A 15,982-nucleotide genomic window follows, 5' to 3' on the forward strand; every position below is an offset into this window, starting at 1 on the left:
GGCCTGGAGGACTTGTCAGCCTCTGGTTCTCTCCTGGGTCTGAGAACAAGGAAGCCACTACCTGTTCTGTGCTTCTCTGTGGATGGATGTGGGCAGTTGTGGCTCCAGGCACTGCTCGCCCGACCCCAGAGTGGGCAGACAGGCTGAGCATATGGAAACTTGGTCTGCATGGAGGCCTCTGAGTGTTAACCAGGGGGGCTCAGATCTGCTCTGGGAGTCTCTGAGCCAACTTACTGAAGGTGTTGAGTTGGAACCTGCTGAGCCAGGACAGAGGCCCTGGTAGGCCTGGCAGTGTAGCAAGATTTTAGAATGCAAGAAGTGCCTTGGGCCTCCGGAAAGGAAAAGCTGGTCCTCTGCTGAGCCAGGAGAGAGCAGGATCACAGCCAGACGTGTAGGACTGATTTTGGGGGAAATAGGGTCAGGTCTGCGTTTGATTAATAAGGTGAGAGGCAAAGCTGGCAAGGGCATCAGTGTCATCACTGTGTGAGGCTGGGGTGTCACCAGTGTCCTAGGAGAGTTGGGAGAGAGAACGGTTGGGGGTGGTGGCCCTTCTTATCAGCGTCCTAGGAAAGCCAGGCAGCCTGGTTGAGAGCTCCTGGCCTGTGGCTCCTGCCTGAACTACTCTCTCCATGTTCTTTCCTAGACCTGCCAGGTGTGCCAGATGCTGCTGCCCAACCAGTGCAGCTTCTGCGCCCACCAGCGGATCCACGCCCACAAGTCCCCCTACTGTTGTCCGGAGTGCGGGGCCCTCTGCCGCTCTGCCTACTTCCAGACCCACGTAAAGGAGAACTGCCTGCACTATGCCCGCAAGGTGGGCTACAGGTGGGTGTTGTCCTGGGCTTGCCCAGTGGCTGCTGCTTTTTCTGGACCATAACTCATTTCAGACTGGAGTTTTGGGAATTTCCTAGTGGTCTAGTGGTTAGGATTGGGTACTTCCGTTGCTGTGGCCCGAGTTCAATCCCCGGCCGGAGAACTGAGATCCCATAAGCCACATATTTTGGCATAGCCAAACTATAAGAGGAATTTTGAGTTTTGGTCTTATGAGCCCTGGGCTCCAGCTTAATAAGACAAAAATGTTGATTGGTATGTGGACAGACATTTTTACTTTGTAGGGAACCAGAAGAGCAAGGAAAAGAACAAGGAGTTAAAAAGTTAAACATTGGGGGGGAAAAAAAAAGCTTTGGGACCTCCCTGGCCATTCAGTGGTTAAGACTCTGAGCTTCTACTTCAGGGGACACAGGTTTGATCCCTGGTTGGGGAACTAAGATCCCACATGCTGTGAGTGGCGCAGTGTGGCCAAAAGATGAAAAAAAGAGAAAAGCTTTAAAGAGGAAGGTATTGGGGATATTAGGCTATACCTAACATTCACTTTTGGAGAAGGAAATGGCAACTCACTCCAGTGTTCTTGCCTAGAGAATCCCAGGGACAGGGGAGCCTGGTGGGCTGCCGTCTATGGGGTCACACAGAGTCGGACACAACTGAAGCGACTTAGCAGCAGCAGCAACATTCACTTTGTCAGTTTGATTTTTAAAGGTATATAAATTTGCTCAGAAAGTTATTATGCTTGGCATATTAATTTTAAGATACTATTTCAATAAGAAATTTGCAAATTTTGGTATTTTCAAATATTCTCAATTCTGAACAAATGGCAAGCTGTCAGAGTCAAAGGACTTGTATCTTTGTGTTGATTAGTTTTTGTCAGTTTGTGAGAAGTAAGACCTGAGAATGGAAAAAATGATCAGCTTCATGGTAAAACCAAGAGAAAGCTATTTTAAACTGATCTATTTCTATGGTGTTAAACGAATATAAGCAAGAAGTCATTTTCAGAAAAAAGATCAAAATGAGAGTGAATACTCCTTCTAAAACTCATTGATCTGTAATTTTACATTGACCCAATCAGGTCTCTTTACTGGTTTACTTGCTTGGGAGTTTCTACATTTTATGTTTTTTGATCATTTTTGCTTCAGAAATTTAATTTTGCCCAAATTTATTAAAGTTTTCTTCTCTTTGGTGTTAAATTTTGATTTAGTTCATTTAATGGGCTTCCCAGATGGCCCAATGGTAAAGAATACGCCTGCCAATGCAGATGACACAAGAGACATGGGTTCAATCCCTGGGTCAGGAGTATCCCCTGAAGAAGGGAATGGCAACCCACTCCAGTATCCTTGCCTGGGGAAACCCATTTTCCCTTGCCTGGGAAACCGCCAGAGGAGACTGGTGGCCTATAGTGCATGGGGTTGCAAAGAGTTGGACATGACTGAGCAACTGAGCACAGTTCATTTAATAAACTTTTTCTGAGTTCTTACTATTGTCTTTAGCCTTGTGCCAAACACTCAAGACACAAAGATGGTTAAAATCCATCTGCGCTCAAGGTGGCTTTAATCTGATGGCTTACAAACATGCATGCAGGTACTTATGATTCAGAGTGGTTAAGTCCTATATTTGAGGAATGGTCAGGAAAGCTTCATAGAGAAGATAGGAGGAGATTTTTAGGTAGAAGAAAGGAGGCGAGCCTATCTGGCAAGAGCAAAGGCAAGGGTGCCAGCACACACAGAAAACTCTTAGGAAGGATAAACATGGTGTAGGTCATGATGAACTGGAGGAAGGGTGAGCACTGAGACAAGGGGGTTGGTAGGGGCCGGGCCACGCAAGACCTTGTGTTCTTTGGCAGGCATCTGGACTGTTTTCCTGGGGATAGTGAGGAGCGATGGAAAGATTTGCAGCAGGGGAGTGATCCAGCCAGATCTGTGTTTTAGAAATATCATGCTGGAAAGCTGATATGTGTATTAGAGGTGAGAGACTAGAGACTGGTCGTGTGACAATTCCGATGAGACACTGAGGGATCCAGCTAAGGCATGGCTGTGAGGATAGAAGGAAAACCTGAGAGAGATAAAGTAGAAGCATTAAGGCTTGAGGATGGCTTATATACCAGGGTGAGGGATGGGGAGTGGTTAGTGATCACTTCCAGGTTTCTCTCCTGGGATGCTGCTGCTTCTGCTGCTCAGTCGCTTCAGTCGTGTCCGACTCTGTGCGACCCCATAGACGGCAGCCCACCAGGCTCCCCTGTCCCTGGGATTCTCCAGGCAAGAACACTGGAGTGGGTTGCCATTTCCTTCTCCAATGGATGAAAGTGAAAAGTGAAAGTGAAGTTGCTTAGTCCTGTCTGACTCTTATCGACCCCATGGACTGCAGCCTTCCAGGCTCCTCCGTCCATGGGATTTTCCAGGCAAGAGTACTGGAGTGGGGTGCCATTGCTTTCTCCGTCTCTTGGGATAACCACTTTCAAATATAGACTAATTTCTTTTATGTGTTAGGGAGAATGGAGATGCTAACATAGATGGGAAGAAAACAACCCAGAGATGGGGTTATACAGAGCCCTTGCCACCACGTTAGAAAGAGCATTGCTTGGCAGCATTCTCGGCTGTTTTGCAGTATTCATAACACTTGAAAATACCTTTCTAATTTTGACTTAAATGTATGCTGCTTATTTCAAGATCAAATTGAATCCAATAGCAATCAATACTTTAATTTTTGTACTTGAATTTTAAAAAAATATATTGATTTATTTGGCTGCATTTTGGGTTTAGTTGCCCCATAGCATGTGGGATCTTACCCACTCGGGGATCAAACCCGTGTCCCCCTACATTGGAAGGCAGATTCTTAACCACTGTACCACCAAGAAAGTCCCTGTATTTGAATCTTGAATCCAAGAAGTTTTCAGTAACGCAGATGGATTAATAGTATTTTTTGTACTTTAAATACTTTACCTTCTTCTGTAAGAGTAAAAAGCAATGTAATGTCTTAAAAGTAGTTTATCAAGCCTTTTTATAAGAAAGGTCAGACGAAATGATGCAGCTAGGATTACTGAAGATACTAACATTAATGTTTTCAGTGACCTGTGGTTGAACGCAGAAGATATGCACACTGACATAGTATTCGTTGTACTTAAGATCTTCAGCTATTAGTGTATTTTTTGCGACAGCTTTTATTCAGATGTAATTCATGTACCATCCTATTCACCCATTTAAAGTGTCCTATTCAGTGGTTTTTATTATATTCACAAAGTTTTACAATCAGTTACAATGATCAATTTTAGAGTATTTTCATCACCCATAAGAAAGAAACTCTATATTTGTAGTCCTTCCATTCCAAGCAAACAACAACTTTCTGTCTCATAGATGTGCGTCCTTTGGATGTTTCATTTCGATGGAATCATATAATATATAGTCTTAGCATAATAGTTTCAAGATCCATCCATATTATAACAAATAATAATTATTCACTCCTTTTTTGGGTTTTATGAATAATGCTGCTAATGAACATTCATGTACAAGTTATTATGTAACAGTGTTTTCAGTCCTTTTGGATATATACCTGGGAGTAAAATAGCTGAGTCAAATTGAGGAACTGCCACATTGTCTTTCAAAGTAGCTATACCACATTTATATTCCCAGCAGGGGTGGATGAAAGTTTTGACCTCTTTACATCACTGCCAATATTTGTTACTGTCTGACTCTTGATTATAGTTATTGTGGGTGTAAAGTGGTATCTCATTATGGTTTTGATTTGTATTTCCCTGGAAGATAATGATGTCAAGCGTATCTTCATAAATTTATTGACCATTTGTATATTTTATTTGGAGAAATCTCTATGCAGATCCTTTGCCTATTTAAAAATTGTGTTGTCTTTTTGTTGAACTGTAAGGGTTCTTTATATATTCAGGTTACAAATCTCTTGTCAGATACATGATTTGCAAGTATTTTCTCCCATTCTCTGGATATTAATAATTTTTAGTAAAGCTAAGAGTACCTATGTTCCATTTCAATGAGCTCTACTACAGAGTTTTATATTAATAATATTTTTATTTATTTTAAAATTGTATTTTTTGGCTGTGCTGGATCTTTGTTGCTTTGCATAGGCTTTCTCTACCTTCGATGGCTTCTCTTGTTGTAGAGCACAGGCTCTAGGTGCATGGGCTTCAGTAGTTGTGGTGCACGGGCTTAGTTGCTCTGTGGCAGGTGGAATCTTCTCGGACCCAGAAGTGGAACTCATGTCACCTACACTGGCAGACAGATTCTTACCCACTGGGCCACTAGGGAAGTCCCAACACTGTAATATTTTTAGGATTTTGTAAATTATTCTGCTCTTTGTTGATAATTTGGAGAGTGACCAATGATGTCATAAGGAAGCAAGTTTAGACTATTTAATAATATGTTATTTACTTATTTGTGATTATTAACAAAGCTAAATATTTTATTGCTCTTTATCTTTTCTAAGTGAAAGTCGCTCAGTCATGTCCAACTCTTTGCAACCCAATGGACTGTACAGTCCATGGAATTCTCCAGGCCAGAATACTGGAGTACGTACGCTTTCCCTTCTCCAGGCGATCTTTCCAACCCAGGGATTAAACCCAGGTCTCTTGCATTGCAGGCAGATTCTTTACCAGCTGAGCCACTAGGGAAGCCATATCTTTTCTAAAGCTTTATGTATGTGACAGCATATGGTTCTATAATTGTCTGTTTTCTCTTAAAAAAACAGTTGGTAAAAAAAAAAAAAGTTGGTAAAGAGTTGTGTCTTGGGGTTAGATTTCTTTTCTACACAGCTTTTTTTTTTTTTTTTAATTTTTAAACTTTACATAATTGTATTAGTTTTGCCAATTATCAAAATGAATCCGCCACAGGTATTCTACACAGCTTTTCATTAGTTTCCAAGCCCTGTTTGATTCAGTCCTTCACTGAGACCACTTGGCTGTGTTTTTTTACCCCTTTATGTTCTTACTTTCCATGAGGTTTCTTTCAAGAATGTCTGCTGGGTAATAGAATGGATTTTCACTTGTACTTACATTGCTCCTGTAGGAGTTTGGTCAAACTGCACAAATAAAACCACTTAGATTCTTTACACATATCAGGTGTATTTGGCTACTTTGAATGAATTTGGCAATGTGTGGATTTTTTTCTCCCCTCGTAATTACTTGTGGTATAGATATGCTTCTGTGTGCTAGGAGCTGGTCACTATTTTGTTTGGCAGGAGAGAAAAGAAAATATAATTTAAGTGTAAGTAGTTTGTATGGAAGCTCTAACACATACATATTGAGTAATGAATGCTTGTTGGCCTTAGTTGCGAACAGGCTTTGGGTTCTGTGCACTTTTCCTCATTGCTGATTAAGTTTGTGAAAGGTGATTTTGTCTCCCCCTCTCCCCCTGCCCTGCCCTAAACAGACACAAAAGAATGGAAAACAAAAAGGATTGGTCAGGATTCTGTGATGAGTCATGCGGATTGCAAAAATGGGCTAATATATTGAAATGAATGCTAATATTTGGAGTCAAAGAATTCTTAAGTGAAGAAATGTCCTTTCTTTCAGTAAAGTGACACCCTCTCTTCTAGATTACTGGGATGCCAAGGTTACAGGAGCAAGCAGTATTGCAACAAATGTAGAATAATAGTTACCTCCAGAGCTGGGAGCAGGGAGGGTGTTCTCTCATGTAGGGAGACCTGTCTGTGTTTTCAGGCGAGAAGAAAGACTGAACACATGAGAGAGTCTAGGAACCCGAATAGATGCAGGTTAGCTTAGAGCAACGTCATTTTCTGATGTTGAAGAAAGGAGACATAGTATTTATAGAGAGAGATTTTGAAGTTGAAAGAAGAGTTCTACATGATCTCAATTTCAGAGAAATGATTTAAGACAATTCCTACATTATAAAAATGATATAGTCACTAAACAAAACTCAGAAAGTACAAATCAGTAGGGGAAAAGAGAAATAAAAATGTTATCCATAGTCCCACCAAGGAGAACTTAGAACACTGATGAGCTGCCGAGTCCAGAACGGTATCAGGCGCATGTGCCTATTGAGAGCTTGAAGTATAGCCAGGGCAACTGGCCATTTTATTTTATTGATTGAAATTTAAATAGTCACATGGACAGTGCTGTATGAAACACTTCTGTCATCACAGCAAGTTCCACAGTGCTGCTCTAGGGCACTTCCTGGGCTTTGAGGGCTGTTTGTTTAATGTGGTTGTCACGGCGAGTGTAGCACCTCCTCGGTGTACATTTTATTAAGTGACCATCCCTGCCTATTCCGCGCCCATGTGTGGGGAGGCACAGGCTTTCTGCAGTCTCCTTCTAAAACTTGCCCTGGACTCCTGCAGTTGGATCACACTTAAATGGGTGCTATTAATGTCATTTTTGAACCATACTCCCCTTTCTCCACTCCCACCAGCTCCTCTTGGTTAGGCTCAATCAAGTTTTTGGCTTGCAGAAGAAGATTCTCTGGCCCGTGAGGGGAGGGCTTTCTTTCCCCTTCTTGACCAGGAGGGTCTTGGGCTTGGGAGGCCCTGGGTAACTGCATTGTGCCTGGCGGTAGCAAGCACACCTTCAAGGCCAAATGCATAAGGGAGGGGTGGTCCCTGAGATGGCTCTCTTCCTGTCCTCCATCCCTCCTCTTCTAACACCACTTCTTGGTCTGACGTACCTGTTCCCCCGGCCCCACCTCTGTCATCCAGGTGCATCCACTGTGGGGTTGTCCATTTGACCTTGGCCTTGCTGAAAAGCCACATCCAGGAGCGGCACTGCCAGGTTTTCCACAAATGTGCGTTCTGCCCCATGGCCTTCAAGACTGCCAGTAGCACCGCGGACCACAGCGCCACCCAGCATCCCACCCAGCCCCACAGACCCTCCCAGTGAGTGTGGCTGCAGGGCCTGCAGGCCTGTGGGAGTGGAGCAGATTGGCCTGGGGCCCTGTGGGAGGTGTTGGATGGACTGGGAAGCCTGGGCTAGTGGCGGAGAGTGGCTAGAAGCCGGGAGTGCTTTGGAGATGTCTGAGACTGGGGAGTGTCCACGTTGGCTCAGAGTATTGCTTTCCCCAACCTGAGTCTGCTTTGGAGAGATCACATGTGGGGTGGAGGGGCCTGTGGTTCTGTCGGCTGGGCCTTGGTCACCTCACACCCTGGGGCTTGTCATGGCAGGCTCATTTATAAGTGCTCCTGCGAAATGGTCTTCAACAAGAAGAGGCACATCCAGCAGCACTTTTACCAGAACGCCAGCACGGCACAGGTGGGCGTCTTCAAGTGCCCCGAGTGCCCGCTCCTGTTCCTGCAGAAGCCGGAGCTGATGCAGCATGTCAAGGTGGGGCGCCTTGGGGAAGGACCTGGGGAGACCGGCACATCCTCAGACTGGGTGCCTGGCCCTGCATCCCTCGTCCCCAACCAGTCAGTAATTGCTCCCTCTGTCCCCAGAGCACCCATGGTGTGCCCCGCAACGTGGACGAGCTGTCTAGCCTCCAGTCCTCAGCAGACTCATCTTCAAGCCGCCCTGGCCCTCGAGTGCCTGCTGAGCCGCCAGCCCTCAGTGTGACTGCTCGGGGCAGTGCCCTGCCCTCCAGCCGCTGGGGCAGGCCTGAGGCCCACCGCAGGGCTGAGGCCAGGCCCCGGCTGAGGAACACCGGCTGGACCTGCCAGGAGTGCCAGGAGTGGGTTCCAGATCGGGAGAGCTACGTGTCCCACATGAAAAAGAGTCACGGTCGGGTAAGTGTGGCACGTCCAGGCCCGTCTGTCCTGCAAGGTCAGAGCCCCTGCCATGGTATGACCCCCTTTGGTTCCTGGTGCCATGGGCATGGTGGGCGGCGCAGATCCTGAGTTCTCTGGGCATCCTCCTTTCTGTCTGCCTCCTCTGAGAAGAGAGATGCACCCAGAACTGTCTTAGGGTTCTGATGCCTTGCATCCTGTCGTCCCCATAGACGTTGAAGCGGTACCCGTGTCGGCAGTGTGAACAGTCCTTTCACACCCCCAACAGCCTGCGCAAACACATCCGCAACAACCATGACACAGTGAAGAAAGTCTACACTTGTGGGTGAGTCCCTGGAGGTGGGAGCCAAGAGGCCGAAATTCATCCAGACCGCCGTGGTACCCCTGGGGCTTTTCTCAGCTATGAGATCAGGGGAGGCAAGAGACAAGCAAGTTTCTGCTGGGAAGTGCTGTGGCTAGGTCAGAAAGAGGGCGTTCCAGAGCCTGGTGGCTCTGGAGGGCCCCCCTTCCCAACTCCCTAAGCCCAGGCCGCCCTGCCCCGTGGTAGTGGAGGGCCCTGAGGTTGAGAGGAGTGGGTGCGATGTGAGCAGGTGCCCTGTCAGCCATGAGACTTCAGTACCATCTCTCCGAGCTTTCGGACAGAACAGGCTGCTCTGTCAGGCTGACTGCTGGGCCTGCACTTGGGTCTCTGGACACTGACACCAGAGAGAGGAGAGTCAGGTCACAGCTTAGGGCCAGTACAGATACTCTGACTTCCTGTCATCTTCCGCCGTGGCTGGCTTGTACTGGCTGGATTTCCCAGTGCCACCCTGCCAGCCCAAGGACCATCCTGCCTACCCCCAGACTGTCTCCCCTGGAGCCAGAGGCAGCTTCACCTTAGCCTGCCTGCCTGGCCCCTTGGACCCTGGGGCCAACCATCTTACACGGCCGCTCTGGCTGTGCTTCTGCAGGTATTGCACAGAGGACAGCCCCAGCTTTCCTCGGCCCTCCCTCCTGGAGAGCCACATCAGCCTTATGCACGGTATCAGAAATCCTGATTTGAGCCAGACATCCAAAGCCAGACCTTCGGGTGGACATTCCCCTCAGGTGAGTGTGGGGCCCCTGCCCACCAGAGCAGCTTGCTCGGTGAGGCTGGAGCTGGAGGGGTGCTGGGCAGGTTACTGGAGCCCACATATCCTTGTGGCTGGGGAGCAGCCAGCAGTGACAGCAACCTCCATGCTGGTCACTCTCTAGCCTCGTGTGACCTGCCTGAGGACCGCACACAAAGAAAGGAGCAGAGATCCATGAGGCAAGCCAGTGGCCTTTTCTTGTTGCCGTTTCCCTGTCACTTCGACCCCTCCCTTGGTGTGTCCTGTGCCCTGTGAACACTGGATTGCTTCCCACGTACCTCCTGCCTCTGCCTCTCTGTGGTCCTAGGAGGTGGGGTGGGTAGGCCTGCCCACTGGGAGAGGATGCGGTGCTTCACTGAGTCACACCCCCATCCCCACCCCACCCCCGTTTCAGAAGAGCCAGACCCAGACTCCCACTGCCCCGGGCCCTCTGACCTCACCCCTGTTTCATGCCCTGTACCCATTTCTGGTCAGCTTCTGGGGCAGCCTCGTGTCCCTCTTCCCAGTGGGCTCCCCCTACTCCATAGTGGAGGTGGCTCCTCATAGGGGCAGGCATGTCTGGGAAACCCAGAGAGCTGCCTGGCTTTTGGGGGGCTCTTTACTGGCTATTCAGAGAAGGGCCCTGGTCTGCAAAGGCCCTTTCACACACAGCAGGTAGGGTGTCAATTGACGTTTTGGCAACAACTGTCTATGATTAAGATGCACACCTTCTCTTCTCTGCAAATGCGTACACCCTTTGATTTAGCAGTTCCACTTCTGAGATTTATCTGTCAGATAGCTTTGGCCCAGGGGGTAAAGAAATCTGTCATATATGTTGTTAAGTGAGAAAAAGCAGGGTGAAAAAAAGTGTGATGCAATGCTGTCATCTTGTAAAAGGTGGTGGTTGTATTTCTGTGCATGCCTGGAACATCTTTTGGCGATACCTCAGAACCCCAGTGTTGTCTGGGGAGCCAGGGAGGGGGGACTTCATCTCTTCTGTACCCTTCCCACTTCTTTGGAATCTTGTGGTACATGGAAGTGTCCATTATAACAAGCAAAAGAAGCAAACCAAACCTAGACCAGAACCTAGGGCTGGCTGAGCCCAGCCTGGGTGATGATTCTGCAAGTCCTCGGGCTGTGTTGCCCACGCCGGGGACTCGTGTCCTGGACTCCCAGGCTCACATCGTTTCTCCTTCAGGTGAACCATCTGAAAAGACCAGTCAGTGGAGTGGGGGCCGCTCCTGACACCAGCAATGGCACGCCAGTCTCTTCCACCAAAAGGCACAAGTCGCTTTTCCAGTGTGCGAAATGTAGCTTTGCCACGGACTCGGGGCTGGAGTTCCAGCGCCACATACCTCAGCACCAGAAGGACAGCTCCACAGCCCAGTGTCTCCTCTGTGGCCTGTGCTACACCTCTGCCGGCTCCCTCAGCCGCCACCTCTTCATCGTCCACAAGGTGAGAGACCAGGAGGAGGAAGAGGCAGAGGCGGCAGAGCCAGAGGAGGGCTCTGGGGAGGAGGTGCCCATGGAGACCAGGGAGAACGGACTGGAAGAAAGTGCCGAGGAGCCTCTGGTGGGCGACTCCGAGACGGGGAGATCTCTGGGCCTGGCCCAGGATGAGGATGGGGCCCAAGATGCTCCTAGTCGACCACAGACCTCTCAGGACCGGGACAGCCACACACCGTCCCCGCAGGTGTGACCAGAGGCCCTGCAGTGCATGGTCGGGGTGGCGCCGTGGCATCCTCCGCCTGCTGTGTGGACAGTGGGAAAGAACAGGCCCCACCCAGCGTGAGTGTGTCCGGCTGTGTCCTGGAGCAGTGTCTGCCCTGAGCTGTGGGGAGCTGGGTGGCCCCCAACCCTGGGAGATACGGGGTCACCCAGGACCCTCACAGCTCCGAATCTGCTTCTGTTATTTATGGCTTTGTGCTGCTTCTCGGTACCCCAACTCTCGTCTGTGTCCTTCCAACCCCGCTGCTGTCACCTCTGCTCAAGGCCCTTCAGCAGCCGCACTGTTCTGGGAGGTCCCCTTTCTCTGCCTTCAGCCTGGGCCTCCCTGCAGCAGCTCGCTTCACAATTCCAGAGCCTGAGACGGGGGTGCTGGCATGGCCCCCCTCGGAGAGAGCTCGCCCAGCCTGGCTTGCAGAGGGCTCTCGGTAACCATGCCCTTCCTCTCTGTCTTCTCTGATTCCTTCCCCGCAAACAGTCCTGAGGATTCATTGTCGCACGGGCTCATCCTGTCTGTGTGGGCGGGAAAAGCTTCTGTTTGGAAGCCAGGCACAGAGAGGCAGGACCCCCCGCTGCCCCACTGCCCCCTTGAAGGAGCTGTGCGTCCTTGTTCTGCTGCTGTTCTGCCTTTCCTGATGAGCGCGGGGTTTGAGGCACACAGACATGGGGATATTTGTACTCTTGCTCCTGTGCCATTAGAGAGGCCGCTGCCCTGGCAGCCAGCCCCTCCTCCTCTCGGCTACACTCATGTTGCTCAGACTATATTTCAAATAAAAGAAAACCTTCTTACCATGCAGGTAGGCTCTTGTATTCCTGTTCAGGTGAGCCTGGCCCTACCCTCCTCCTCCTCAGACTTCCCTCGCTGGCCCATCTCTGAGAAAGAATGGTGTTTCCTGATGTCCAAGAAGGAAGGTCCTCTTTAGATTCTGCAGCTGTGGTTAGGAAACCAGGAGCTCAGGGCTTCTGAAGGGGTGAAGGGAGGGTTGTAATGCCGGTCAGGAGTCACCTCCAAGTCCCCCCTGCAACACTGAGCTAGTGGCATTGGCTTTTAGGGCCTACTGACATTTTGCTGGGCACCTCCATCTTTCCTACAAATGGTTCTCTTCTGCTAAGAGAACCTTTTACTGGTGGGAGAAGGGAAGGGATAGAAGGGAGGAATTTTTATTTTTTCTACACTGTTCAAGAGGCTGTGGTATTGTCACTGTTGCAGGGAACTCAGGTGTGGCAGAAAGGGGACTGGACATGGGAGGCCGGGCTGTCTTTTCATTGATGGCAGGGCTAGGACCTGGCCAGCACAAGGAGCTGGCCATGTGGAGGTGCCCTCTGACCTCTGCTCCGAGTGGCTGCTGCAGCCCTGCCTGGGTCAGATTTGGGGCTGGGCCTGGCAAGCTCTAGTGTAGCACCGGGAGGTGGGTGCTAATGGCATTCTTAGTGGCAATCTTTCAAGGAGGGCATCGAATATCAATTATAAATTATTAAGTCAGATAAATATGCCTGACCTTTTCACAATTGGGAAAAAAAAAATTTCTTCCTCTAGCAAATGCCAAATTTCTAGTGGAAATGTTAAAGGCGCTGGGAAAGGTTAATGCTTTTTCAGTTTCGGAGAAACAGTATTTTTCAGTGTTTCCCAGGCCTGCCAAGGCCACCACGTCCCTGCTTCCCGAGCAGGCAGTGAGGTCCAAGCAGGCCTGATTCCAGTTGTGTGCAGGGCCAGAGCCGGCCCCCACTCAGGTGTCAGCCCCTCCTGATTCCAGTCTCAGGGTGCCCGTCCTGCACCCGGGGCTGTTCACAGGAACACATTACAGAAGAGGTTGATAGAAGTGTTGGAAATGGATGGCTGAGTCGCTTCCCACTAAGAGACTGTGCTAGCTGGAGCCTGGGTAGAGGAGGCGGTGAAATCACAGGTTTGACTTGTCCTGACCTCAGCTCTGTTTCCTTCCTGGGGGTGGCGTGGAGTGGAAAGAATGTGGAGCCACTCACCAAGAAACCTGGGTCACAGTCTGGCTTCTACCCTCAACCAGCTCTTGACAAACCCCTTAACTTCACCAGACCCTTCCCTCAAGATAGGCCTGGTATTTCCCACCCGACTCGGTTCACAGGCTGCTGTGAGTTGATAAGCCAGGAAGCGTTTTCTAGTTTATGAAACACTGTCAATGTCTGGGATTCTTGACCTGACATTAGGCTTGGAGGGGGGAGTGCACCTTGCCCGCTGTTCAGACTTAGATGCTGATGGTCAGTTCTCCACTGTTCAGTAATAGCGGTAATTAACAGCACTGTAATCCCTGCTCGTGGGCCCAGCATCTTGCTAAAAACACTCGCCAGTGGTTCTCCCTTTGTCCTCAGCATTATCTCACAGTGATCCTCTCCATTTTACAGAGAAGGAAACCGAGGCTCAGAGAGCTTAAATACTTGCTGGACGACCTTGTAAGTCAAGCCCATCTAGTTCTAAAGTCCACTGTGTCAACTGCTGTGTTGCCTTAGTGACTTGGCTAATCTGGCTGGCGGCCAGCTTATCACCGGTTTGCAGCCGTCCAGACACCTGCTTTCCTACCTCCCCTGCAGGTGGGATGCCCACTGAGCACCAGGTTCTCTTTGGAGTCAGTCTGTGCCTCTTCACCCCAAGGAAGGCACATTTGCTTGGGGCATTCCATAGCACATGCAGTATCCCTATGACCTCATTCTCATTGGGATTTACCTTGCCATTTTGTCGGGGAGCTATTCCAGAAAAGGTGGCTTAACCCTCACAGGGATCGTGGTTCCCTCAGGGTCCAATATCTTTTGATATTTTTTTCAAAGCTGTCTTTAAAGAGTTCTGTTGCTATCATTTGTTATCATCAGAAAATGCTTGCTGTAGCAAGCACTTAGCTGCTGGAGTGAATGCTGCCCAAGTTAAACAGATAAGATTCTCACCTGTGTAGAAACTACAATTTAATACACTCTGAGGCCTGACCAATGACTGGTATTTATTTTCCAACTGCTTTATCAGTGAAATGATATGTCAAATTATTATAATCTGATTGGTATAGAGAGAGTTCTTCTCGTAACTTATGTAAACAGTCTGGCTTTTGAAAACAGCTGTGGTGAAGCAAGTTCAACCCACTTTGCCTTCCGCGAGGCTGAACACCCAACCCTACCCCTGCCTACCCTGGTCATCACTGTATATTCAGCTCTGGGTACATTTCCTTTTACTTGCTTTTCATTTTTTGAAGAAAATTAACACACGTACATGGTAAGAAATCCAAACAATACAAAAGAGAATACAATGAAAAGTAAGCTGCTCATTGGAGGTCAGCCTTTGGTTCCACAGCCCCCTCTCCAGAATTAATCACTGTTTCTATATCTTATGTATCTTTCTGAGTAATTCTATGCATTTACAAGCTTTTCAAAATATGTGTATTTATATATATATATATTTTAATACAAATGATAGCATTCTCTACACAAGTGTTCTGAAGCTTGCTTTTTTTTCATTTGTATCATGGAAATTGTTCCAGATTCATCCAGTGGGGTCAGTCTAATTCTTTGAAAGCTCCTAGGACGGTTCCCTGTATACAATATTGGTTTCAAAGAGTGTCTGAGTGACTTAATGCATGCCTATGTGGAAGAATCTGATTCATTTGGTAGCTGTCAATTCACAGTTCTCTCAGGGCCTGATATGAGACAGAATCTTCTAGATTCTGGAACATTTCTCCCTGTCTTTTCCACAGGATCCAGGTCCAAAGCCTGACCTTTTCCACTAACAACTGCCACAGCAGTCTTAGAGACTGGGAGCCTTCGGTCCCTCTGAAGGAAAGAGCAGACTTAAGATTCAAGTCCCAGTGTAGGTGGTTTTTTTTTTTTTTTTTTTTTTTGAGATCTCTATTTCAAATGCCATTTTCTCAGGGGACTTCCCTAGTGGTCCAGTGGTTAGGGCTCTGTTGCTTCCACTGCAGGGGGCATGGGTCCAATCCCTGGTTGGGGAACTAAGACCCCACAAACCCTGCGGCATGGCCAAAATAAAATAAAATAAGGCTTTTTCTTATTGGGAAATGATATAGCATTACTAGAGAAAATAAAAACCATGCATATTTATAATCTGTCCTTGCAGTTGTTTTCTTTTTTGCATATCATTTTCCAATCCTTGTGCATTTCATAGCTGAGTTTATGATATAATTATGGTAATAACAGTGGTTAACATCAAACTACATGACAGACGTCACTCTCACATTCATTCTCCTATTTAGCCTATTTAACAGTCTTGTGATATAAATACTGTTATTCCTTTTGGAGGGGAGTGGTTGACCCTGAGGTCATGGAATTAGTAAGGGGCAGAGCTGAGATTCACTAGGCGTGATTTTGTACCCTACTTTTTTCTACTTAATGTTGTGTCTGGACATTTTCCATGTTTCTACATAGCCTTGAGAATAAACTCACTGGCAATGTGATAGAATGAAGAAATCCAATAACTAGAAGTCAAGAGACCTAGGTTCCAATCTGAATTCTATAGCTTATTTGATCTCTCTTTTCTTGCCCTCAGTTCGGGCATCTGTCAAATTGGTAGATGGGGAGTTTTAAATTCCTGGGGATCTAGAATTGAACCTGGTTAGATTTTATCTCCTTGATCCTGTATGTGCTGTGCTTAGTTGCTCAGTTGTGTCCAACTCTTTGTG

General features: G+C 48.0%; 1 protein-coding gene and 1 non-coding gene across 9 annotated transcripts in view; both read left to right on the forward strand.

Moving 5' to 3' along the window:
- Nucleotides 1-12,127, forward strand: part of ZNF592 (zinc finger protein 592) — a 49,910-nt gene extending 37,783 nt beyond the window's left edge. For all 8 annotated transcript variants that reach the window (XM_015459183.3, NM_001102036.2, XM_059879056.1 and 5 more), the window contains 7 exon segments: nt 644-822; nt 7,501-7,677; nt 7,963-8,122; nt 8,233-8,520; nt 8,733-8,845; nt 9,471-9,606; nt 10,807-12,127. In XM_015459183.3, coding sequence (XP_015314669.1) covers nt 644-822; nt 7,501-7,677; nt 7,963-8,122; nt 8,233-8,520; nt 8,733-8,845; nt 9,471-9,606; nt 10,807-11,307 — 1,554 coding nt within the window. In that variant the 3' untranslated portion in view covers nt 11,308-12,127.
- Nucleotides 66-139, forward strand: MIR2364 (microRNA mir-2364). The gene has a single exon (NR_030954.1). It is a non-coding gene; the product is annotated as a microRNA mir-2364 (primary transcript).
- Nucleotides 12,128-15,982: the final 3,855 nt, after the last annotated feature.

The sequence above is a fragment of the Bos taurus genome, chromosome 21 (genome assembly GCF_002263795.3).
Source record: "Bos taurus isolate L1 Dominette 01449 registration number 42190680 breed Hereford chromosome 21, ARS-UCD2.0, whole genome shotgun sequence".
Classification (NCBI taxonomy): Eukaryota; Metazoa; Chordata; class Mammalia; order Artiodactyla; family Bovidae; genus Bos; species Bos taurus.